This window comes from Labrus bergylta, chromosome 22, assembly GCF_963930695.1.
Source record: "Labrus bergylta chromosome 22, fLabBer1.1, whole genome shotgun sequence".
Classification (NCBI taxonomy): Eukaryota; Metazoa; Chordata; class Actinopteri; order Labriformes; family Labridae; genus Labrus; species Labrus bergylta.
This window is the reverse complement of record NC_089216.1, coordinates 14,460,304-14,486,299: the sequence shown is the minus strand read 5'-3', so window position 1 is coordinate 14,486,299 and position 25,996 is coordinate 14,460,304. Positions and strand designations below refer to the sequence as shown.

The following is a 25,996-nucleotide window of genomic DNA, read 5'->3' as shown; positions in this document are numbered from 1 at the left end:
CTCCAGCAGTGGAGCTGATAGGTTTTCACTTTATTCAGTGTGTGAGCTTCCACTGGCTCCGCAGCAGATACACAAGGCTTCTATTTTTGCTGGATATATAATATATATGTGAATCTGACATTGCCTTAGTTATGCTTTAATTATGACGTAGGTCTAGCAGATGAAAAAATGCTTTTCACTACATACTCCAATACAGCAGGTGGATGTATGCACTTTAAAACACACACATAACCATTATTATGTCATCATGCATAGGCATAAGGGTGGTACGCATTTCTATATCTCTATCCTGATTGATAAGTTGTTTTGTTACGGACTTGGTAACCACAGGGAGCGACGCACTAAACTTCACCTTTACTCTAAATGGAAGTTTAAATATCATATAATGCTGTTGTTGGAGATATGAACCTAGAGACTGAAAAATATTTACTTAAGTATCAAATCATATGATAACTGGGGATATCATTTTTTCATCTTATCTTGTGAGTTGTGATACAATCAAACTTATTTTTAGAATCAGTGAAGTAGTCCCCTAACGTCCATAAGCACGACTGCAGTTTTCAGGCACATTGGCTTCACTTCTGAAACCAGGACGCTACGCCCATTTGAATATTTTATCCATCTGCAACTGTTTTTCGATGAATGCTTCAAATTAAAAAGTCGGAATCGGGGCCCTGGAAGCCCAGGGGATATGTTGCAAACCCAACGTCTGAAGGGCTTTTGTTCTCATGTCAGTTGGCTGTGGGTTAGAATCTGTTACGTTTGATTGATGTAACAGTCAGTCACATTTTGAAATGCGGTTTGTTGAGGCTGTAGGGGTCGAGTTATAGCTGCATTGTGTGCTTCTCTTATTTTCAGTATAATGGTGCAGCGTGTGCACTGCAAATGATGTGGGATTAACGCTGTTTGTGCTTGTCACTGAAATGTGCTTCTCTGAATCTCGATTTTTGTTTGTTGTTGTTTGTTTTTTTATTTATTGACACTACTGCAGAGGCAGTGAAATGTTTGCAGCACTTGAGTCCGAGACCAAATTTTCATACAAAGGGTTTCATATCATATTGATCTTCTTGTATAGTATTGTACTGTATCATATCATGCTGTTATGTACAATCTGGCATTGTATCATATCATATGTTGCCATAGTATATCCTATAGTATCATATCATCTGGTATCTTAACATAATGTATCGCATCACATTACATTTTAGTATCATATTGTATCTTATCTTAAAGGGATGGTTTGGTATTTTTGAAGTGGGTTTGTTTGAGGTACTTAACAATAGAAAGTATATTAGCCACCAGAGATGTTGTTCAGCTCAGTGCCTCTAGGGGGAAAACAGCAGGAGTGCAGACACTGAAGTTAGGCTATACATTCAAGCAGATGGGGACGTTTGCTCCATGTAGTTTGGCAAATTTTAAGGAACTCCGAACTAAAAAACATTGGGGTTACACTACTGTATATTGAAAAAAATCACAGCGCTTTACTTTTCTGATAGCCTTTTGTTATAGCACTGCTTCAGCACACACCACATAGTCTACATATTCTTCCACTGGCAGCTGTTTTGGTTCTGAAGGCTTATAATATTTTGGATTTGGATTTTTTCTGTTTTCTGTCTGCGAGAGAAACATTAAAAAAAACAAAAAAAAACTCTTTGCTCTCTTTCTTCCCCTGCAGTGTTGAACGGACCTCCCATGTCTGTGAAGAAGGAGCGGGAAGCGGAGCTGCTGATCAACCGGCGGGAGCAGCGCATGGGAGAGGTCATCTGCATCGACGACTAGACTACACACACACATAAACTGAAACCCGTCTGCTGCAAACACATCTTCAGTTCCTCTCAAGTTCTCAAACTTTTACTCTCTGCTGACTGGTACTCCATGAAAAGCTACAATCTCACACATACACACAAACATTATACACACACGCGTAACCCCTGCAGTACATAGTCTCATAACTTCTTGTGACCTTTTCTCGTCTGCCTCAAACCATTATACTCCTCATACACGGCCTCCTAACACAGGCCTCCTCCTCCTCTTCCTCTTCCTCTTGGGATGTTTCTAACCTCGTCTACACACACTTTACACACACACCACCTCAGTCCTAAAAAACCTTTAGATCTCTCAATACACCATGTAACCCCTCCTCCCCCCCCCTCTTCCTCCTCCAATCTTGACAGGAAGCTGCATGTGAAAATCATTTCTCCCTCTGCACTCCATCCCCTGAAGCATGCTCTAATCACAATAACGCTGAACGTGGAAAGGAAGAGAGTAAAAGAAAAAAAAAGAAGCTGTGCCTAATGTTGACTATTTGGAATTCTCAAACAAATACTGGACCTGTGGTCTTTGCAACTCCTGGCTCCAGCTTTTTGTGTTCAGTCAATAAACACATGCAGCAAGTCGTGATAATAATAATAATATTCAGGAATTGTTCGACCACGTTAAGTATTTCCCGCCATCCCCTCCCCACTTCTACGTTCGAGTATATGTACAGAGCTTTGAGGTATTTTTTGGGGGGTTTAGTTCCAAGAAAGGGCCTCGCGCTATTTTCTGAGGAACCTCCTATGAATGTTTATAACCTTTCATAAGCAAGTCAGTGTTATTAAAACGGATCGATCAACCCCCGAACACTCCTTCTCTCTTCTCTCTTTATCAACCTTTTTCCTTTTTTTTTTTTTTGTTTCCAATTTTTTTTTTTTCTTTCTACAAAAAAAACCCTGTGATATACTTTGCATATTTAAACCGCTCATCCGTGTTCTCTTTGTTTCTACTCTGGCAGTTATGAGTATCGTTGTCGTTGATGTTGCTGTTGTTCTCGCTATTGCTATTTGAGACAGAGCTTCTACCAAAAGAGACTTTTTTGTATGTATGACACACAATGCACCTGTTTGGTCTATAACTGCGAAAGAACACAAACAAAGAAATTGAGCTAACTTCAGAGGTAGATATATCACTACTTCTCTTTGCTTGTGTTTTAGATTTGGGGCTTGCAAATGACATATTCATGTATAGAAAATAGGCCATATGTAACCCTAGATGCTTCCCTAAGCAAAAAAATAAAAAAATGCATTCTACCTAAACTAAGTGAACATCCGTGGTTATTAATCGCCGAAATCAAAGGCTGGAAATCCATTTTATAAACCGCATCATTAATAAACGCCTTAATAAACATTGCTGAGGAAAGAAATGTAAAATCACAAACCTGATTGAAGACCCTGATGTCAACTGTAAATTGTAGCTTTAAGTTCAAGGTAAAAAAAAAACATAGGAGTTAATTTATTCCCTAAATCCCAGGCATAACGCTAATCTTTCCTGGAAATAATCAGTTCTTTTTCTAAATTACGTTTCATACACAAGTTTTGCAACCCCTGAACTAAAACATTGTGTAAAAAAAACAAAAAAAAACAAGCATTTTTTCTTTGTCCTCTCTTCAGATTTTTGTGTTTATTTCTGGGTATCTTGTGTCACCGTGTATGTAGTGGTGCCTATCAAATGAGTGGCAGTTAAAACATGTCAATGATGACGCAACTCCTTTTTGTCTTTTTTTTTTTTTTTGTTTATAATAAAACTGATTGAAATCATAAAAAGTACTGCTTGGACTGTTTGTCATGGCCTTTCACACAAGGTCATCCTTTATATCCACCACTTTGGTCGGGTTGTTAAAGTTTGTTCAGATATTCGCAGTTACTTACTGGCTTTGGTGATCCAGTTGATTTTTCCTCTATCACCACCCTGAAGTTACAGTTTGGGATTTGGAGTAAACATTTCCCAACCACATTTGGATGCATTGTCATTAAATTAAATGTGCCATACATATTATGGGCTAAATTCTAATCACTATTGTTGCTTAACAAATCCTTTCAGCTTTTACTTTGTGTTAAAAGCAAGCGGCAACCTCCAGTTGTGGACAAATGAAGCCAATGTGGAAGGACAAAAAAAACTGCAGTTCCTCAAGTGTCCACATTAGGCAGGATCCAAAAGACCTACATATCCCATGTCAACATGTACAAAAAAAAAATATTTTAGTCTGAATAGCTGATGTCTGTACTGACACACACTGTATACAGTTCCATGTCTCTGTGCGACTATATGGCAACCACCATTAAAGAGCTTCAAAAGTCCACTCCAGAGTTCAAGGGTCAATGTTACTGAGACAACGCCAGTCTATGGAAAATAGGTAAGGGGCTAACATTAGCATGCTAACATACTTACATAGTAACTAGCCCTAAGCTTTTATACCAGCTTAAGATCCACATTGGCACTGCTTAGCATGCTAGCATGGCCACCTTTGCATTTCAACCTAAGCAATGCTATGCTCAGCATCAGAATGCTAGCTTCAGCTGTACAGACTATAACCCTTCAGATATTTTTCAGATAAGGTAAGGCCTATCTGGTTTAAATGTGTTTACTTTACAGAATAAATAAAGCTGTGTTGTTGTAAATTTAAAGAGGTTTCATTGCAATGCCTCTGAAGAAACTTTTTTTTTCCAAAATATGCTCAGCTAGTCATGTGGAAGAGTATAGTGTTTTGTTGTTTTCAAAATAATAGTCTTTAACTAAAGTACCACAGTAATAGTTTAAAGGTCCCATATTATGCTTCTTCTGGTTTTATATGCTCTTTAGTGTGTTTTCCAAGTGTCCTGTGCATGTTTAGGCACATCTATGTGCAAAAATTCAAAGTCCACTCATGGCCTTTCAAAAGATTGAGACTGGGGTGCTGGTGGCGCAGTGGTTAGTGTGCACGCCCCATGTATGGAGGCTGGTCTTCCCAGCTGGTGGCCCAGGTTCAAATCCAGCCTGTGGCTCCTTTCCCGCATGTCATTTCCTACTCTCTCTCCCTGATTTCCAACTCTATCCACTGTCCTATCTCTCAATTAAAGGCTCAAAAAGCCCAAAAATAAATCTTCAAAACAAAAAAAAAGATGGAGACCAAAAAACTACATTTAATGTTACACAAGTTTTAATTAAAATCTCAAAGATGTAAATCCTGAGGAATAAAAACAAGCAATTCAATTGGCTCAGAATATTTACATTTACGAAGGATCAACCTGTGTTTGAAGCTAAGCATCTGAAAAGTTGTGATGGCTTTCGATGATGCTGAAGAGGGAAGATGTAGATGTGGGTGAATGTGAAAATGATGGAAGTGTCTCTCCTCTCTTAATGGTGATAATCCCTGTTATTTCTCTCTCAAGCACACACACACACACAACATCAACAACATCGAAGAGTAGATAGTGATTTATGACTAAGTGTGAGGAATCATACTGTTCTGTTTAACAGATTGATGCAACACAGTTCACTATTTACTGTCACCTTTCCTTTGAGTCCTACTCTTTTATTTTTAACATTTAGGCATTAAGTTGACGCTTTTATGTGTGGAAACCGATTAGGCTAAAGTAACAAAATTAAAACAAATTAAAATGTAAACAAACCAGTTCATAAGGGACTCACAAATTCACAAAAGTAAGCAAAAGTCCAGTAATCACTTTTGTTTGGCTTGGCTTTGGGCTTCACCAACTTTTGACAGCTTCATACATTACATACTCACCTTCACACACAGGCTGTTTATCTGGACTTTTTCATTATATTAGTTAGAATCACTTTTTCAAAAAAACCAACCAATAACTTTTATTTAACATGAAGAGAAGCAGGATGAGAGGAAATGAATATAAGAAATGTCCACCCATTGCATACATCATCATTTTTAAGAGAACTACTTCACAATGCTTCACACAAATTTCCAAAGTGTTAACAAAGTCATTTACAAAAATAGGAATCAGGGCAGGGAAGTGTGCAAGACTATGTGTGTATTTGTGTGTGTGTGTGTGCTTGTGTGTGTATGTGGAGGGACAAGGCATGTTTTTCCTCAAAGGCCTTCAGCTGTGTGGTTTAGGTTCAGATTCAGGAAGTGAACATTTAGATGTCTGCTGGTGTGTGCCTGTGCATGCAGAGGACACTCAGGAGAGTGAGTGTGTGTATGTGGGTGTGCAGTATGATCGGTGCTGACACTGGTATTTGGGGTGCATGGGGGTGTGGGGTTGGTGTGTGAGCATGAAGGGCACCAAAAGGGAAGAGGAAAACGATGAGGAAACGTCTAAACTTCAAAATCATACTTTTTTTTTTATCTGAAAACATGAAGGTTTGGCTCCAATTAAAAACACAACGTTCACTTCAGTAAAGTGCTGAGCTGAAAACCAATGTGGTCCGTCCACAAAAACTACTTATAAACAAGAGTGGGCGTGCATAACCCACTGCTAGAAATATACACGTTTGCATTGTAGCGGAGAATATTACAGAAAGCAGAAGCAGCAAAATACAAGCGAATGAAAGGAGTTTCCAAAATATCATAAAAATTAAAGATGCAACAATCTTCAATTCAAGATGTAACCATTACATAGTAGAGAAATTGGGGGTTTTATTCTTTCCATATTATTTCAGATAAGTTGTTGGTTTGGACAAATTATTCACATAAGATCTACTAAACGATCTGATTAAAAAAATCAAAGGTAAAAATTGGGATTCCTTAGTTATTTTTAAACCAAGCAAACAATGTCCCCTGGCATAGCAAAGTTATGTTGTTTGACAAAAAAACTTTTAGACATGCATGTAATTCACTGAAGCAATCCCAGTTACCTTGCCTTTCATTTCCCAATCATTTGAAAGGTTTTTTTCTTTCAAACTTCAGTAAATGTAATTTGTTTATGACTTTTTATCACTCTCACCACCCTCGGGTATAGGTGTTTATGGTTGATTGGCTAAAATGCCTTTAAAAGATTAGCCAGGTTAACAGTTTACCTGCAAAAATTAGCATGCTAGCTTTGCGGTCATGCCAGCTTGCTGACATTAGCATTAAGCTCAAAGCAGTCCTTGGCTTCATTGCAACCTCAGAGAGGTAGTATAGTTGTAAACTGTTAACCTGGGGAACAAACCTTACAAACCATGTTAGATTTGTGATCATGCTAGGTTGTTGACATTAGCATTTAGCGTTAAGCAGCAACGGGTTCAACTCAGCCTTAGAGAGCTCATGGTTTTAACATTGTCCTACTGAGTAAAATATTTGTTTAACTTTGAATTAATATGTTAGTCAGCAGCTAAATGAACAACATGTTGGCTTTTTTTCTATGGGCTGTTATAAAGCTTGGTCTTACTACACTAGAACTGTGACTATTTCTTTGGATCAGTTAGTAACTTTTTCCAAGTTTAAAATCAAAATCAATTTAAATTCACACTAGAGCTTAGGAGAGCATTTGAAGGCCATAAGAACAGTGATTTCATTATTTACAAGACAATTTGCTGATTGTGATTATTGGCCATAAAACATAGCCTATCAAAGGCAGAAAAAAGAGACAAAGCTATAATTAAAGATGTGTGCTTTGCTGACTATAACAAATTTCCATCATTAAAGCACACAATATACAATGCAATACCTTACAATCAAATTTCAAGCAAAAGAGCACAAATTCACATCCATGTTTTTCAAAATATACCCATTCTTTACTCCAAACTTACACATACGGAGTACTTTAAGAAAAAGGCTTAGAGTAATGTCACACTTCTTTGACACACACAGAACACACACACATAACACACACTCACACACACACATTACTGGTAATGTGGAGATCATAAAATCAGTATACAAAAAATGCTTGATTCAAACACACAGATGCTGCACTGTATAAAATATCACTGACAACTCATGTAGGCTGTTAATAGTGTCTGGATCTGACGCTTGTAGAAGCTTTGAGTTTCTTGAGGCTGTGGTGATATAAAAAGTGGAAAGTGCAACTTTACTATCAGTCTTATAAAGAGAGTGTAAGCACATTTTATGACTTGATAAGAAGGCTATTTTCTTTTTACAATTGTGTCTTTATCTGTAGAACAGCTTCCAGCCATCATCTGTTCTCTGCAGACGTTCATAAAGGCATTTTTTTTTCCACTTTGTGACTTGGTTTTAATCCAGAAGTCTGTTTTTCTCCAGTCCAAAACAGCACAGCTGTCCGGAGAAAAATTCCACAACAACTTCCACAAATGTTGGGTCTGTCTTTCAAATTAACGTCTTTGGGAAGAGGCTGTGGCACGATTTTATGTCCCCATTGCTTATGAGTGTTTTACCACATAGAAAAGAATGTCATCTGCGTAAAAAGTTAGTTTTTTGGTCCCGGATGAGACTAAAAGCTTCAGTTAACTTTAAAGATGCTGAATATGTGAGGGGAGGCTGAAGGATTTCCCACAGTATGGAGTCTGAAGGACGAGCCTGTGATGGCCTGCAGCTCTGTGCCTCTATCCAGTCGCAGCAGGCCGGACACCTGGCATGGCTTCAGGAAGTGGAAAGGGTGTGGTCCGGCGGAGGGGGTCGTCCCGTATCCCTCCATGCACTGCAGCTTCTGAGGCCTCTGTCCACTGGTCACCACGTCCAGCTTCACATACTGAGACTGCTGCTCATTGAACAACACCTACAAAGACAGAAAATATAATCCTCAGATTATCCATCAGACTTCCTGGCTGGTATGGCATTAGCGCGGTTAACTTTCCACCAGTTCTTTTGCTATCTACACAGACTGTTTACTGCATACACCACGGACTGCTGATACCTGAATGGTTGATTCAGATCTGGCTATAAATACACTACAAACGGAAACCAGAACACTTTCCATGTTGAAAACCCAGACCCCTGTGTACAGATCCTACATTTCTATGTTGAACCCATGAATAGAGATTACTTGTTGCCTGGTAAGTCTGAGCTAAAAGATGCTAAAGGAAGTACAAATTTAAGGGATAGTTCTCTATGGGTTTGTCACTAACCCATAGAGAAAACAGTAGCTAAGTAACCTTTGTGGTAAATAACTAACTTAATATTACACACATTCATTTGATCCTTTGTCAAAATAAAAATATCATTTATGCATATTTAAAGTAGAGATACAAACACAAGTAAAAATAATGTTAATAAGCTGCAATTCTCAGCACAAACTCACCTGGCAAAACAGGAAGTAGACCCCCGCTTTCTCCACTGTGAAGGTGCCTTGTTCCTTGTTGTACCTCACCGCTTTACTCATATTCAGCATCCTCTCCTCCCAACCTTTTATCACACCCCCCTCTCCAACTAAGACACACAAACAGACAAATAGCCAAGGTTAAATCTCTCATAGGTCAAAGTCTCACAGATGAGCCTCTGTCCTTTATTCATTTCACAAATCCTACCTTGTTGAGAGGAGACTTTGGTAACTGATGAAGAGGATAAGAGACATTGAAAGAGAAAGAAAAAGGGAAAGTCAATTAAGATTTTACGACTGCAATTGTATAGGGGTCTATGATTGAAACCACTTCAGCAGATGCTACATAAGACGACCATAACTGATCTGCCAAGATACTTACTCTCGAAATGAGACGCTGCTTTCTTTCCGTTTCCATTCCTCCCTCGTGCCGTCCCCCCTTCAGAAGGCAAAGAGAGACACAATATTAGTTTGACTGGCACATAAAAATACTTGTGGCTTTTTGATAAAACAATCATCCCTGTCTGTGTGTGTCTAATAACACAGTTTGTTAATTTGCTGGCATTTCAATTTAACCTGGCTCATTTTAACGCGACTAGCAGATGGATATAGGATTTCCTTTCACGTGCTTCAATATATTTCCTCAAACTGTTATTTTCAGGCAGAAGCGTGTGCCTCTTAGACTTTTTTTTCTTTCCTGTGGGGGATAATCTTAGTGCCAGCTGGTTGCAGTCATGTAGAAAATACAGGAGATGGAGAAAGAAGAGGAGAGAGATGGAGTGAAGGAAGACGGAAAGCAAGGGGGGGGAAAGTAAAAGCATTAAATGTAGCCTGAGAGGCAAAGCTAGAAGTGCTAAATAAGATAAATGAAGTGCCGGAAAGAGAGAGTCAAAAAGGTCTTTGGCTCAAGAACAGAGTGAAGCAATATCTTTGGATAAATACAATAAATAAAACACAACACTTAAAGGCCAGAGCTGCAGAAAGGCTGCTCTTGTTTCTCTCTAAAGAGCTGTTTTCTCTTCAGACTAGAGGGAGTCTTTAAACACAGATACATCTCGTATACTGTGCGAATGAACTGTGAAATAAATGCTTTATATGTTGAGTAGCCCAAATATTGAGCCCCTGCTGAAATAACTCACAGGTGGGTGACCCTGTAGTTGCAGGATTCGCTATGGGTGAGAGTTAAGCCCTCAGGCCGGCCAGAGTTTCCTGACTGGAGCTGTCAGTCATCCGGAGAGAACATAACAGCAGTGTCCTGGTGGTAAACTTTGCACAAACTGAAAAAAGCTGTTTGGATTTTTTTTCTCTCTGAATTTCCGAACTTGTTTAATGCATTTTGGAAGAAAAAGTGAGATTTCACACTCATATCTGCAGGATTTCTCGACAGGTATTTTGGCCGGGCTTGCAGATCTTAAAATGGATAATTTGTCAAATTGTTTTTTTTTTTCCTTCCTTCTCCGGCAGAAAAGCGCATCAGAGTTCACCCTCGGCCAAATGTGAACAATCAAGCCATCCCGTGATGGTGACGCAAACAGGGGCTATAAATACGGCAATGATAGGTCATCAAATATCACCGCTTTCACAACAAATCATAGCTGTGTCAGTGGTGTGCTCAGGGGGGGGTGAAAAAGAAAATCAATTTCACTGTCCAGAAGCGTGCAACAAGGCCTCGCTCCCTCGCCAGCTGGTTTTGTGGGCTCCGAGGGCCGCTTTGGTCAGACCTGTAATTTCTGAAAATCCAGCTGCCTACTTTTTCCTGTGTCAACTTTTAGCAGCGGGTAGTGCCTGCTGCGGCCCCGCTAGACCTGACCAAAGTGGCATGTGGGCCAAGAGTGGCCGGCGTTTGTGTTAAATGTTCTTCCCAAAAAAACAACACAGTGCACTTGGTAAGTATTGTGTCTTTTCAAAGCTCTGGGGAGGACTTTTAATTTGAAATACCGTCTCTTTTCACTCTTTGGCCCACAAGCAGCTCTCGCTTCTCCAGAATGAGCTGCACGATGGCTTTCCTCTGCGTGTTGACCTGTCCAAAGAGAAAAGCACCATTAACACATTTCCAATACATTTATTATGCCTTTGTATCTGGCTCTGGTCCCACACAGTCACACAGACGACAACACAAACAGGCCTGTCTTTTCCAATGATCCTGCCCCTGCTGCAGAGCTAGCTTTAGCATCAGCCCACCACTTCCTCTGAGGCTGCAGTTGCAACACTTAATGCATGTTTTTAGTGCTTTGCATTCCTCACATGTCTTTACTCCCGTTCTGATTTTTTTTATTTATTTTTTTGTCAAGGCAGCAAAGTTTTAAATCCTCTGGCTGGGGGCCCACTGAGTGACCGAAGGAGGCCTTTAAGAAGTAGGAAAAGGAGAAGCAGCTCAAGAGGGGGGAAAAAAAAAAGTGTGTTTAAATTTACTGCTACTGTGGAAATAAAGGCAGCGAGTTGCTCTCCAGACGTTAGCTTGCTGGCTCTCATCAGGAGTTGGCCAATGGTCAAATGGACAGAACGGGGGCCCTTGGGAGAGATCCAGCATCAACACTCCACGTGGCCAATCTTGGGGTGTTTGTGTGTGTGTGAGGGAAAAGGATAACATGTGTAGCTAATGTGTGTGTGTGTGTGTGTGTGTGTGTGTGTATGTGTGTGTGTGTGTGTGTGTGTGTGCGTGCGTGTCTTCTGCAACCTGTCCTCCTGATCTCAAATCCAGCACAACCTGGTTTGGAAATATCTTGAGACAAGAAGAATTTCCATCAGCTCCTTTTGGCTGCTTTTAGAAAAAATAATTTGCCCCGTGATGCAACTCATGCTGGAATCTAACATTTGCTGCAAGTGCAAGCAGCTTTAAAGCTGCACTTTGCATCACTTGAATAATGCAATGCATGTGACAGATTGTGGCACATTTAACCCTCCTAAAAAGGATAACATCCTACACGTTGCACATGATTTACACTTACTACACTTCACTCTGCAGCCTCTGTGCACTCAGTTGGATATAACATGCTCACGTGCCAAATAGTTGAGGCTTTCCAGTAAATTGAGATAAAACTGGAGCACAACTGGCACCAGACTAATTAAACATGGCGGGAGGGGGGAAGGAGAGGGGGTCAAAAATAAGCAGTAACTTCACCACAACTTGACTGCACTTATTGGTAAGCAATAAAAGTGCCAAGCAGAGAAATGGTGCAATAAGAATGGAGTACGTGCAAAGGGGGAAGGGGGGGGGGGGGTGTCAAGGAATTGCATTTTTCCATACACCCCCCAAGAAGATTCCACAGGAGCGAAGTTATTAAAGAAGTTACGTAAGGGCACTTTAAGGTTTGCAAAAGTCAAAGCGCGTAAAAAAAATTTCGACACAAATATGCATGCTATTTTTCAGTTGTAATTGTTTGTTTGTTTGTTTGTCTGCTTTAAAAAAACCTTACGAACCTGCTCCAGTCGGTCTTGCAGGACTTTAAAGGACTGCGACAGGTCCCGCGTCTGCCGCCAAGTCCACGCCGTGAACAGCGCGCTGCACGCGGCCAGGGACAGCGCCACCAGGGCCAGAGACGCCCAGACGACCCGCAGCTTGCGCACTCGCCTCCTCTGCAGGATCCGATGCATGTTGCTGCAGACTGCGCCGCTGCTGCTACTCCTCGCCTCCGCCGCAGACCATCCGAAACCCCCACTTCAACTCCATTCCAGCAGCGCGTCAAGTCCCTCCAAATGCATGCCTGTCCAAATGTCCATTTTGGCGAGAAAGAGGACACGCTACAGCTGCTTTTTTTAAGGACGCGCCGATCTCTCTGATTGATTTAATCTGACAGATGATGGTTATAAAGCAGCAAAACATCCGCTCCTTCCTCCACACACATCAAAGCCACCGTGCTCCGTGTGCGCGCGCCGTCTCCAAACAGCAGAAAAGTGTGCAACTCGCGCACATCAACTGTTGCATCCTTCTCCTTGCGATTCGTTGACTCAGCTCTCTTGTCTTCCCTTTAAACAGCGTGCTGGGGGTCACTCTATTAGGCAGGCTGAGACACACACACACACACACACACGCACACACGCACGCACGCACACACGCACACACACACACACACACACACACACACACACACACACACACACACACACACGAGGAGTCTCCGAGGGGAACTTTCCGCGTCACAGCTCTGATGTTGTGATAACAGCTCTCGCCGTGGAAATCAACGTGGGAAGCGCAGGTTAAACATTCGAGGTGCACCGGAGCTTCCACTGCTGCTCAGATCACTTTCATCAACTTGAAAATATGTGCCATTCACGCCAGTGACAGTTCCGTTCGTGACCACACGGCGGCAGTATTGTATAGGTAGACCACCATAGATTTACAACAGGCTGTTCTGCGGATAATGTGTAAACCAGGGTGATTAACAGGTGAGCCAAAAATATTAATATCAACAGCCAAGGGAAATCTCCCAAACAAACTCAAGTTATTTTAAAAATGAACTGTACAACTTTTTTTTTTTTTTTTTCATGGATGATTTCGATCGTTTAATCTACAAAAGTTATTTATCATCTGAAATATGTTGTATTGCTTTTGTAGACTTATTTCATTAAAAGTGATTCTTAAGCAACTTTAAAACAGAAAATATTTCACTCTAATTCAGGACATGTGAATTATCTCAGGAGTTTCCCAATCCTCTGTGCTTGTGATCAAGTCACACACTAAGTTCCTCGTGACTAGTTTTGAAAAGATGCAACGATTTCTGACATGACACCTTCTCTTACCCTCTCTCCCTTTTATACTTGTTAGGGGCCAAAGGGTGGGAAAGCATTATACAGCAAAAACTCAAACTTAGAATATCATCTTTAAAAGTAGCAGGTTCATAACAAATATGTTCAGGGACCTTGGTTTTTTTTAAGTTAGCTTAGACTTCATTATTTGCTGTATTTTCATTTTTCATTGTGTTATATTGTCTGGGTAAATCATTTTTTTTACCAAGCACTTGTTTTAGCCTTCAATGCATCACTCTCCTGAATGACGTCCAAGATTCCTATTTCTAACTATATATTTTTTTGGTAATCACAGATAATCACATTCATATTTAAATTGTGTTTATAAAGGAAAATATATAAGCCAAGAATCTGATAAAAAATGTTCCTCTTACAAAACAATGGACTCAACACATCTGAAAATTAAGTCTGACAGCTTTTAATCCTCAGTGCAGAAAGAGCAGAGCAGTCGAACAAGGGCGAAGGTAAACATTGAAACACGCTCCGTTTTCAGGAATTGGTGACAACAGGTGGCCTAAAATATGTGACCATCATGCAGGTTTGAGGTTCTCTACATGTGACATGGTTTACGACAGTTCTAATATTTATCACATTATGTGGAAAAACTCATAAATCCCCTTTTGGCACAAGGGAGGGACTTTAGTGGTGCTTTGTGAAGTGAGGGAAGTTGTAGTATGATGTTATGAAGCCCTTTTAAAAACTCAGTGGACGAGGTGATTTACTAGTTGACTTCTTGGATTCACAGAATTTAACCGAACAATGACCAGCTTTAACTTCAAGCATTTCAGAGACTAAATGAGACACATTAAAACATGTGAGGAATAGAAACATCAAGTCAAAAGAAACGTTTGAACACATTGATAATATCTCACCATATGATTTGAACACAGTGTCCCTATGGCTCTCCTAACAACTTCAGAAAGTTGTGGAAATAGATGGCTGTCTTTTCTACTCTCTCACACTGACACATTGTCAATTACACACACACAAATGTGAATAAGCATTTCGAATATTTAACTTTCATTTTTTTCATCATTTGTACAGAACAAAAAATGTTCTTCTCGTCTGAGTTATTGCAATTAATCGATAGGAATCATGATTGAACTTCAACAACAAGCATCACTGGGAGCAAAGTATCAAGTTGTGTATTTCATCGCTCTGGGTTGGCATGGAGTTGGAGTATTCAAACAATGGCAGCTTTAAATGTCTCTTTCTGTTTCCTTGGACTGTATATTGATTTCTGGAACATGTTCCAAGCATATAAAATGTACTTGTCTGTATATATTGCACATTTCAACAAATATACAGGAGTATTTTACAAAACAATTTCCTAAAGACTTTTAAAAACAACCCTGCACATTCTTTACTCAATTATTTTGCAAACAAAGTCAGAAAAGAAAATTGCAAAACCTCTAGAGGAGGGTCAGTGGTTCTTACTTGTTTAGAGCTAGAGAAAACAAACTTAATATAACCCGCAGCTCAGATTGTTTTCATTAAATTGCTGGAAATGATACAAGGAGTTTAAAAAAAGTATATAGACTGGATATAAAACAGAAGTGCAGACCAGAATTATTTCCCTTTTGTTTCAACAGGACAGGGTCAAAGACTTAAACTGAGAACGGTCCAAGTCTAACATTTTTTTATATCCCTCCCAGATGCTTCTTTTCTTGTCTCATTTAAAGAAAGCCTTTCTATTAAAACAGTCCTAAAGTAGGTTGAAATGGCGCCTAACCCATTTCTTCACCATCTGATCTCAAGAACTGTCAACACATAGATATAGTGGATGAAAACCTTGCTAGCAGCAGCATTGTGCTTCACAACATCTGTGCAACAACAGTGCTCCATGTCCGGAAGACGAGGGTAGAAGTGACCTTATTACTCTTTGGTCGCTTTTGTCATAGTAAATAATTAATTTAAAAGGGATGCGATATCAAAAAAACTCCCCTCTTAGCAACACTCACACACAGAAACATACAGTTTGTCTACCCAATGCATAATGTTTGTCTGGATATTTGTGCAAAAAAAGGTGTTATAATTTGTGATTCATACACAACTGTTAGACCCTTCTAACTGCCAACCTTTCGTTTTCCTTCTTATTTGATTAAACACAAAATCAAAAGGTGCTCCAAGTCATTAAGCCCCACAAGGGAAAACACAAAACACACATGTCAGCGCCTAAGTTTTGTACTATTAAATTGTATTGCATGGGCCCCATTCCAATACTTTAATTTGCATTCTTAACCCTGAAGCTAAGCTAATTGACTGTTCCTCGCCCCCCTATCTACCTGAACAAGGCAGCCTTCATGTTGAGGCTCTTGCATTAACTTCATGGTTTACATGTATTTTAAGTAGACTGTGGTTTAAACAGCAGATGTAAGCAGTCTTTTTTATTAATGTTTTTATTCGTGGTAGTATAATACCTAGGTTATAAAGCCAAGCTAGACTGCAAGAAAAAACTGCCTTGTTTTTTCAATATCCGTCTGGCTTGTAGCCTAGCTTCAGTGCTATTTTTTCAAGCCATGAATCGAGTATATATCCATCTTGGGATTTCGGTAGAGCGAGTCAGCTGGACTGTCACACAGACGTCTGTAGAAGAAGCTTTCAGCCAAATATGCAATTTAGTATCAATTAGCTAGAGCTGTCCAACTACAGCTACTAATTATGCTATTTGTTGTCATGTCAGCTGACAAAACAGTCATCACATATAAAGAGGATGCTGATTTAGTTTTTTTTTAATTGAAGACTCATATATATATATATTTTTTTTTAAGTTAACCAAATCAGTGAGTTAAGCCCTATTTCCACCAAGGGGTCCGGTTCAGCTCGGTTTGGTACGGCTTTGTGCGGTACGCATTTATTGGCATTTTCACTGTCTGAAGTTGGGAATGGTACCAAAATAAGAGATTCGTACCATCCTACTTTCATGCTACCCTTCTGTTGGGGTAAGAGTACTGATCTGATCCTGAAGGCCGGAGACACACTGCAGTCCGTCAATTGGTCGAAGGTATCATCACTCCCCGTGGGTAATAAAGGACAAACACAAAACGGGCCATGTCATTTCAAGGCTATTGTTCTTTTTTTTTGTGACTAATATCAGCACCATGGACGACTTTGGAGATTCTTCTGCGTTGAATTTATTGGCGGGCTACACTTGCGCCAAGCTACATGTGTTAGGAAGCTGATGCGGCTGTCGTCATGTTGCTCACACTTTGCTTATCAAGTAAGGTTGGCTGTGGAAACACCAGCCAGATCAGGGTTTACAAACTGTACCGAACTGTACTGAACCGGACCTGACGGCTTGGTGGAAACGGGGCTTTTAGCTGCAGCCTTTAAGCTAGCATTATCTAACTACAACTGAAAAGACTCCCAGCTGTTGACATGTTAGCTGACTAAAATGTCTCCTATCAGCTCCAAATGAGAGTTCTTACAGTAAGATCTGCATGAAATTGAAGACTCACAGTGCGAGAATTCCAGGAATTAATAAACAAGCCATTTTTTCTTATATAATGCTGCTTCTGTGCTATCATTGGAAAACAAGCGTAGCATGGGGCAGGGCGAAAACAGTCAATTATCTTTTTTTACTTGTTTTGTGCATTCAATGGAACGATTGTCATAGTTACGTTTTGGAACGGGGCCACTCTATCCCTGTACTGCGTATGTTGACCCTGTTACTTTCAAAGGTCGTGTCTCCATGAGCACGCGGTCGGGTTAGGGTTGGGCCAGGTGCTCCAGTGCTTCTCCTTTGCAGCTCATGTAGTGGTAGCCCATGTCAGTTGTGACATCGGTGCAACCCTGGTTGAGGTAAAAGTCAAGGGATGATTTGTTCCAGTCGAGGACTGTGAAGTTGAGCTGACCACAGCCAGCAGCCAGGCCGAGCTACAGGAGAGCAGAGAGACGCGCATCAGTACTGCCTTGATTACATAGGGACAAGAATTTCCTCTGATATGCAAGAAAAACAAAGTGCAAGTAATGTCCAACTTTTACAGAACATTTTAATTTCTTAACGTTTAAGTCGGATAATATTTTGGGGGTTTCACTCACCTGTGCTACCTTGCTCATCAGTGCTTTCCCAATGCCCTTCCCTGGAAAACACGAAGAGACGAAGAGCGTATTCATTAAGACTTCCTGCTAGCGCAAATCATCAACCCAAAGATACAATATGTAGAATTTTTACACTCAAATATCTAAATGAATTCAAAATGTTGTTTTAAGGGTGTACAGTTTCTGTGATCTTCTTTTCCCTTGCCATGAACATGGTCGTGAAAGCTGCTGAGGTGGAGTGTAGAGGCCCATTGGCCAACACCGGAGTGGGACAGCCCCCCCCCCCATCAGAGCCTACATGGATGACCTCACAGTCATCACACCCTCTGAACTAGGGATACTCCAAGGACTGGTCCTGGACCGGTTTACGTCAAAGACTGCTACATAAGGAAGCGAGAATCACGACTTAAAGCTGATGTGCTGGATGTGCTGCTGTGACAAAAACGTTTTGTAGATTATACTTGGATACATCGTCGGTGAACAGATTCTCTTCCTCAGGTCTGTTTAGTACGTTAGTTTTGAAGACAGTAGACTCTGGGTGCGTTTTCATTTGGGGGGTGGGGCTGGAGTAGTATAGAGAATCACTCCCATAATTCCCTGCAAGCCTCGACCTCATCTTCTGTTATTGTTTCTGTCGAGAGCCCCCTGGCGACGGAATTTACATTTCGTGCCTAAAATAACAACAATGACATGTTTATTCTGACCACAGTTCACTTTACCTCTGAACTCAGGCATCACATACAAGTCCTCCATATAAATGGCTCTGCCCGACCATGAGCTGTAGGAGTAGAAGTAAAGTGCGTAGCCTATCTTCGTATGGCCTGAAAGCAAACAGTCACAATGTTAACTCAATACATCAGAAAGACAGTTACGAATATTAACTTTAAAAAGCACTCTAAATTATGTTTATTTTTTTTAGGCCACTTGGAGGCATTGAATCCAGCATCAGCATTGACATATTATACATACATATTAAATTATAAATATGTCACGGCTAGCAAGACTCTTTTTTTCAATCAATATCAAGCATTGTCCAGTCATAGTTCTTGTTGGCTTTTTATCGTCTTTCGAGTATCTTGACTAAGTTTTGTTAAAAACTATGTTGTTGAGATCAAATGTGTTTTTGTAAGGCACCAATTTAAAAAAAAAAATGACTAAAGTTTATAGCGGATTTGTCTAAAATAATCCAGACCTTTCACTGACCCAGAACCAAAATTTAACTCGCCATCTGACCTATATAGTAGAGGGCAATGATTCACTCATCATTGCATATTACCATTTTACACGAATTATTGGCATGCAGCTTTAAGGATATCAAGCTTTATTTTTATAATCTGTCAAATAAAACAGTGAAGAAAAATCATAACATTCATGATATTGTTGTTTTTCCCCTGTAGAAATGACCACAGATATATGTGGGTTTTTTATTTTTATTTGGTGGTCTTATTAGAAGTACTGTCAAAAGTTTATTGTACAAAAGTGGGGAAGCATTTTGGCCAGGAGTCAGGTATCTGAAACCAGCAGAGAGCGGGAAGAGGTGACTGTATTTGGGGGGGAGGCGGACTGTGTCATGGAAGAAAAAGACCCAACTGGGCAGCAGAGCGTACATTAATGTTTTTCAGTACGCTATTCCGGGAGCAGTCGTGTGTTCGCCTCGTTATGCAAGTGGTGAAAGGAGAGTAGACATTAGCTTTGTGCTGTATCAGGTCGTAAAGATGAACTAATGAACCTGTTGACTGTTAAATGTAGCTGCTGTAAAGCAAAGTCATGGACTTTTGGACTCTTATAGCAATTGATTATCTTCAGTACACTTAAGAGTGTGCTACAAGTGCTGTCTAGAGATCTGTAATGGCTCTTTTTTTAAATCCATCAGGCAAACAAAACCATAAAAAAATAGTTTTTTCCTCCTTGCTACAGTCCACATTTCTTTCTTGTGTGCTAGCGTTCTCATTAATCTGTCAGGATTTGGGTTTCTTACAAGACAAAATAACAGTATTTATATCCAGTAACAGTTTGAAACAATCATTTTGTTTGGCTAGATTCGTGGTTTATCCCAAATGAGCTGCTTACAGCTTGGGAAAATACTCAAATATCAATAGCTGCCATTTGGCTGAAGGCCTTCAAATTGAAACAGTTATATTTGATTAGAGAGGAAAAAAAACAGAAATAGTTATCACAGATTTCACACTAATGGACAGAAACTGTGCAAACTATTTCTTGGCTGACATGTGAGCGCGTGTTGTACATTTACAACAGGTGTGGGATTCTGTCTCTACAACGTCATCGCTCAAACAATGAAAACATTATGTTTGTCACAGCTGAAAGTGGTACTGTTGGTCACTTCTCACCGTCTTTGGTTCTGTGCTGTTCTGGTACCTCAGCAACGATCCCATGGAAGAACGGGTTTTTGGAGAAGCCATCCTGCTCCAAGTCTGCACAAAACACAAAACACTGGTCATTTATATTGTATGGGATATGCTACATATTCCCTTCAGTTAAGGCCACACTTTTAAATCCTCTTTCCACGGTCTGAAACGTATGCTGAAGAAGAAGTGTCATTCTCTCGGTTTAACAGCTCCTGCAGGAAGAGAGCCGCTTCCAGGAGGTCGGACCGGCCTTTCCACCTGAACAATCCCAATGATTTGAAGATGCCTGTACAGCGTTGACTTATATGAAAGCCAGTCACATTAAGTGGCAATAATATTTCACAGTGTCTCATTTGGAGTATGAAATAAAAGCAGATAGGATCCGATAACGTCATAATCGCCCACTGTCTTATCCTATGCCTATGAAAACTTTTCTCATAATTCCTGAGATCCTGAGCTCATAGTTATGAGACAATGTGTCAAAAAAAAGAAAAAAAAAATGGTGAATGCAATTCGCTTCTGTAATTGTGTGACTTAAATGTTCAGAAAAGCTACTTTAATGATCTTGAGCTCAACCTGTGTTGTCTACTTTTCAAAAGAGCGTTTCAATCTCCAGTTGATTTGATTGTTTTTTGTTTTTTTTGGCTCTAAACAGAAAACACAGTCTTGTCATTCTAACTTCTCATGTTTTTTTTTTTTTAAAAACAATTTTACAGTTTTTATACATCCAGGATTTTTTACGCTTCTGATAGTTTATGAAGGTCACACACATTGAAGGGCAAGGTCAAGGCTCTGAACTCAATAAGAACATGTAGCCTATAGTATCCATTTCTGTACCTTTCTGTGTGATTTTCACGTGATCGACGATTTTCTCATATTCAGCCAATTCCTGTGAACACATAAAAAAAAGAAAAAAAAAAGCATCAGATCTTATTAAGGGCCTGAAACATGCCACTTCCTGTATGTCAGGAAACAGCTTACATTACATTGTTTGCACAGACACGCACATCTCCTGCTCTGATATTTATCCAATAATATCTGAACAATGTCGTTACAACAACGCTGTCAACGTGCAGACACCTTCTGACGTCAGCCTGTGAGTCATAGACTGTTCATGCCCTCGAGTCATAGCGGCCCCCCGTACAACCACAACCACACACACACACACACACACACTGCACACACACTGCACACACACACACACACTGCACACACACGTGTCCCCTCACCAGGATCATCCTCGCGATGTCCTTGCAGTCCTCCACGTTGGCTGCTCTGATGGAGAAGTCCATGTTGGTGATTGAAATGCTCACAGTGTCCGTGATCTCCGTGGGATCCGGCCGGCGGGAGAAGAGACGAGGAGGTATGCAGCTGTGCGGTTAAAAACACAGCGTCCAAATCAAGCTGAGCAGCGAGCCGAGAGCGCCCCCTTCCACGAAGGAGGCGAGCGGAGGAACCAGCCGTGTGTTATGAAACAGCACGTCGAAACAGAGCTTACGAGTCCCTTCTTGTGTTAATCATTTACTCTTTCTACTGTTGTCGCTCTTTCACCTGCAGGGGTTAAATTAGCCTCTGTTGTGGGGTAAAACTCACAGGTAAAAAAAAAAAAAACCGATGTGACCCCCCTTTTCGACCCCAAATTCTACACAATCACTATGAGTTTGTTTGTGACAGATAGCCTTCTGATTTTTGGACATGGCAGTTGACTTAATTTTGATTAATTTGCAAGTTAAACAACCAAAAGTGACAAATCCTTGAGCAGAACTAAAACTCTAACAAGCTTGTAATTATGATTAATATTGTGCATTTAAGGGACTTACCCTATTGACTGATAATCCAGCATCAGCCTTTATCATATTAAGTGTCACAATCAATTCATCATAAGCCTTTTAACAACTGTAAACCTGACAGATGTACGACGGACGATGAGGGCCACGTTCATTTTTTTTATTTTCTTTAATTTCGAGATAAAACTCGTAAATTAACGACTTTATTTTTACAACTTTATTCTTTATTTATGACTTTATTCTCGTAAATTAAAAAAAAGCATTTCTTTTTTAACATGGCTCTAATCCTCCGTCATATAGATGACTGAATGGCTTCTATATTTACGTTCATATTTCGTGACAATGCAATAACTTTTGCTCATGGCAATTTACAGAGTGGCCAAACTAAACCCATTTGTTATTATTGTAAAATAAGCATTAGAAATACTCTACTAACCCACCGGGGGCAATTCAGTCAAATATGGAGTTAATGTTATGTGAATCAATATTTAGACAGCTTTACAGATAACTGGAGAAAACCACTAATAGCCTATAAGTAAAGATTTAAAGCAAAGCTCATCCTCTTTAATAATTTGCTCCGGATCTTCTGCAACTCTTTTAAAAAAAAGGCATCAGGAGACATTTTTCACAATCTGGCAACCCAAAGGTTATCTGTATTAATCCATTTAAAAGAAATAAGTTAAGTAACAAAATGACACAGGATGAAATATCATGAAGTGGTAAAGTTGTGGGTTTTGTGGATTGTGTTGTCTTGCCTTAGTCACTGGTAGTCTGTGAAAAGAAAGATGTGTCAGAGATCTACATATATAATAAATTAAATTCTAATTTAATATAAATATCCACAGATTGTAGAAGACCTAAAAAAAAAAAAAAAAAAGACCTAAAGGGCACAAATTGAGTTGGACGTTTTTGTACCTTTTGTTCGACAAACTAAATGATTCTCTTGAACATAAGTGTTGGGTTGTAAGTCACTCTGTTTGTTTTTCAGCACTGGGGATTAGGGTGACAAAATAACTTTGTCCAGAATGACATGAGATGGTTTGAATAAAATAGTACTCCGGGGTGTATTACCAAAAGTAATACTGGTCATAGTTTTTTTTTTTTTAATGACACACAGCTTTTTGAAATTAAAGTAAGAGAAGTAAAGCCAACAGTAAAATGTTTGATTCATGTGATCTAAAAAGTTCTTTAGTTTTGTAGTTTGTAATACACGTTGCAGCCTCTAGGGGGCCCTAGCAAGGTGTATGACTCGAGGTCTTTTTAGTCTCTGTGCAGTTCAGACAAATGTCTGCATGCTGGCTGTGGGATGAGCAGCAGAAACGGTTTACTTCCTGCGTTTCTGAGGTTTCCATGTGCTCAGAGTCATGCTTTTTTTGATCAGTTGATTCATTTTTCAGTCCATTAAAGTACTTTTGTATATCTCAATTTTTCAGAAGTATTACTTTCTAAAATTGAGTAGAAGTTGGCAAAAATTTGAGCAGAACAATATTACTCTTTATTATGCATAATAGACAGAGACACAAAGAGGAATATAAAGACAGAGCCATCTTTGTTGGTTCAAGTTTGCAGGTGAAGTTCTGCCTCATTATATTCTATAATATTTTCTGTCTTCCAGAAATGCATCAAACTTAAACAGCTGCATTCACAGGAAGTGTCTGAGCTGGACAGGTCATACTGAGTTTAAAATGTCTCTGATGACGCACATTGTGGACATGTCATCAAACTGTGAACTTCAGCCACAGAAATGAGAATGAGCTCTTAGATTTACAGTGTTTCAAAGGCGCAAGGTGCAAATCCCCAACAACCAGAGCAAAGGTTTTATTAATTAAGAACTCAGAATTCCTTGAGAAAAAGTAAAGAAAAACACATGGAAAAATGAAATTGACACATTACTCATCTTGTGAGGATGAGTGTTTTCTTGCAGAGGCTGAAAACAAGAATACAAGAATCAACTTTATGAGAATGGAAATTACATTTAAGAAGAGGCAGCTGTATTATTATTGAACATTCAAATGTATTATTGAATATCACACAATAAAAAAAACCCATAAAATCATTTATTACACTTTTAAAAGGTGAACAAAATAGAATAAAATACAAAAAGATAAACCTGAAATACATTTTGTGTAGGATAATTTCATTAGCAAATTAAATGTAAGAAAGGAAATCAGAGTATAGAAAAGACTGAATCAAGAATTGTAATAACAGAATTTATTTTAAAGGTTTGTTTCTGGCAAAACAACAACAACAACAACAACAACAACAACAACAACAACAAAGCTTTTAACCTCTACTTACAACTCTTAATAATAAATATTATTTAATTAATTTATCTTTTCAAAGTTTACAGCACTCATGGTTGAGGGGATAGAAAAATGGATGGTATGTTTCCCAGCTGAGTGGGAGACGTTGTGATTACATGGAATGCATGTTTTACCAACGGGCTAAGGAGCCGCCCCTTAAAATAACAAGTGTTTATGTTGTATGAGACCCATATTGTGAGTCAGTGACACCTGTGCGCAACCCTTTTGAGCTTCTACATGTTTTCTTTGAACACAAAAAAACAGCCTCAAACTAAATTCAGCACAATAAAATATGGTATTCTCTAAGGTACCACAGTGATCATAAACTACTGTAAGGGTTGTGCTTTGGCTCTCTGAGTAAAATCAAACCTTTGCCTTTTGCATCTTATCACATAGAATTAAAAAGCATCTTATAGTATTTTTAAGGTATTGTATGGTTTGTATTGTATTGTATGGTATTCTATATTGTATGTTGGTATATAGTTATATCCAAGGAGCTGTACCTAGGTGAAGCATTGTGTGATTCTTTGGTTAAAGACTGGTGTAATGATTCTTCGTGAAACTACTCAAATCCACAGCTGGTTTAGCCATGTGTGACGTCTGCGTTGGAGGCAAAGGCAGTTAAATATCTCGGAGAGGGTCTGTGGCATTTCTCACATGAGGATTTTACTTCTTAATGTGTAGAAGAACAAAGGTCTATTTCTCTACCTTTGGTTGTTTATGTGTTGATTCTATACTTAAATCACAGTATAAATAGCAGAATGTGGTTGCTCTGGGCTAAAAATAACTTTATGAGAGATTTGTCACAGTACATGATATTCTGTAGAGCGCAGGGTGGGGAGGAAATGAGCAGGGAAAGGGGGGATTTTAGCCAGCTTTCTCCTGAAGAAAAAAAAAAAAACTAAGGCTGAACTGTGTGGCTATTAATAGCTCCAGGAGGACGGTGTGGCTCTGTGAGACTGACTAATGGCTCCTTTTCATACAACGCAAGCAGAAAAGGCCGAGCATTGCTGCTGTTTTCATCAGCAACCTCCCTCACTCGGCTGATGACGTGCGTGAAGCACCCCTGACAGTTTGTACAGACGCACAAGAGAGCTCACTGGCAGCTATAGAAGCAGAAACGTTGTAGGCAATATTAGTCAGTGCTGTGACTAAGAAAATGTGAGGCTTCTCGCTGGGGTTCATGCTTAACAAATGCTACAAAAATCATTCAAAAATAAAGGATTATGTCATATCTCTTCACTCACAGGCAGTGACAGTTTCTTCTGAGCTCATAGTAACGTTATTATATTGTTTGTGTGGGATGGTGTTGCATGGGAAGCAAATCATGCGTCCATTGTGAGGGTGTCTGATGTTGAAAGAAAGAAAAACCCCGGATAACTCAAGACTGATGACGTAAGAGAGAACCATTTCAATTTAAGTTTAGAGGGATGACCGTCTTTGACTTTCGGAGTTTTCCTGTTTAAAACAGAAAAAAATCATGTTTGAAGAGCTCAAACTACCTGCTCAGTTTTTGCCTTGATCACCTGCAAGGGTCTTCTAGAATAACAGGATTTGCAAGATATTCCTGAACCACATGGCATTAGTGAGTTACATCGGCCATGTTGATTTTGAAGACATTTTTTGGACCACTTACTACTGCTGGCCAATTGATGACAGTGTATGGGCTGACTCAGAGTCCACTGGAGTGGCTGATGTGAAACCATTCCATCAAAACCAATGCATTTAGTAGAAAACAGTTTATGAATAGCTGTCCAGTGTAG

General features: G+C 39.6%; 3 protein-coding genes across 3 annotated transcripts in view; 1 reads left to right on the top strand and 2 right to left on the bottom strand.

Moving 5' to 3' along the window:
• chd3 (chromodomain helicase DNA binding protein 3) overlaps positions 1–3,581 on the top strand; it is a 46,941-nt gene extending 43,360 nt beyond the window's left edge. Inside the window, exon 40 of the mRNA XM_065950213.1 lies at positions 1,676–3,581. Within this exon, the coding sequence (XP_065806285.1) occupies positions 1,676–1,779 (104 nt within the window). The 3' untranslated portion in view covers positions 1,780–3,581. The remainder of the gene's footprint in view (positions 1–1,675) is intronic.
• Positions 3,582–5,606: 2,025 nt separating this feature from the next.
• Positions 5,607–13,232, bottom strand: tnfsf12 (TNF superfamily member 12). The gene is made up of 6 exons (XM_020629143.3): positions 12,411–13,232; positions 10,929–11,010; positions 9,373–9,429; positions 9,199–9,222; positions 8,973–9,100; positions 5,607–8,450 (listed from the first exon to the last, which is right to left on the bottom strand). Exons 1-6 carry the CDS (start codon positions 12,582–12,584, stop codon positions 8,175–8,177), a joined length of 741 nt encoding a protein of 246 aa, XP_020484799.1. The 5' UTR covers positions 12,585–13,232; the 3' UTR covers positions 5,607–8,174.
• A 906-nt stretch (positions 13,233–14,138) lies between these two features.
• On the bottom strand, positions 14,139–21,556 carry sat2a.1 (spermidine/spermine N1-acetyltransferase family member 2a, tandem duplicate 1). The gene is made up of 6 exons (XM_020629198.3): positions 21,373–21,556; positions 20,981–21,032; positions 20,126–20,209; positions 18,497–18,598; positions 17,778–17,818; positions 14,139–17,612 (listed from the first exon to the last, which is right to left on the bottom strand). Exons 1-6 carry the CDS (start codon positions 21,433–21,435, stop codon positions 17,445–17,447), a joined length of 510 nt encoding a protein of 169 aa, XP_020484854.2. The 5' UTR covers positions 21,436–21,556; the 3' UTR covers positions 14,139–17,444.
• Between the last annotated feature and the right edge of the window lie 4,440 nt (positions 21,557–25,996).

Bases quoted from the DNA above. Each gene is read 5' to 3' on its own strand.
- tnfsf12 (XM_020629143.3), bottom strand. From the start codon at position 12,584: ATGCATCGGATCCTGCAGAGGAGGCGAGTGCGCAAGCTGCGGGTCGTC. The intron at 11,011-12,410 runs GTTCGTAAGGTT...CTCTTTGGACAG, and splicing joins TGCAAGACCGACTGGAGCAG to GTCAACACGCAGAGGAAAGC. The intron at 9,101-9,198 runs GTAGGATTTGTG...TGTGTGTCTTAG, and splicing joins CAAAGTCTCCTCTCAACAAG to TTGGAGAGGGGGGTGTGATA.
- sat2a.1 (XM_020629198.3), bottom strand. From the start codon at position 21,435: ATGGACTTCTCCATCAGAGCAGCCAACGTGGAGGACTGCAAGGACATC. The intron at 21,033-21,372 runs GTGAGGGGACAC...ATGTGTTCACAG, and splicing joins ACATCGCGAGGATGATCCTG to GAATTGGCTGAATATGAGAA. The intron at 17,613-17,777 runs GTGAGTGAAACC...GCTCTCCTGTAG, and splicing joins TGATGAGCAAGGTAGCACAG to CTCGGCCTGGCTGCTGGCTG.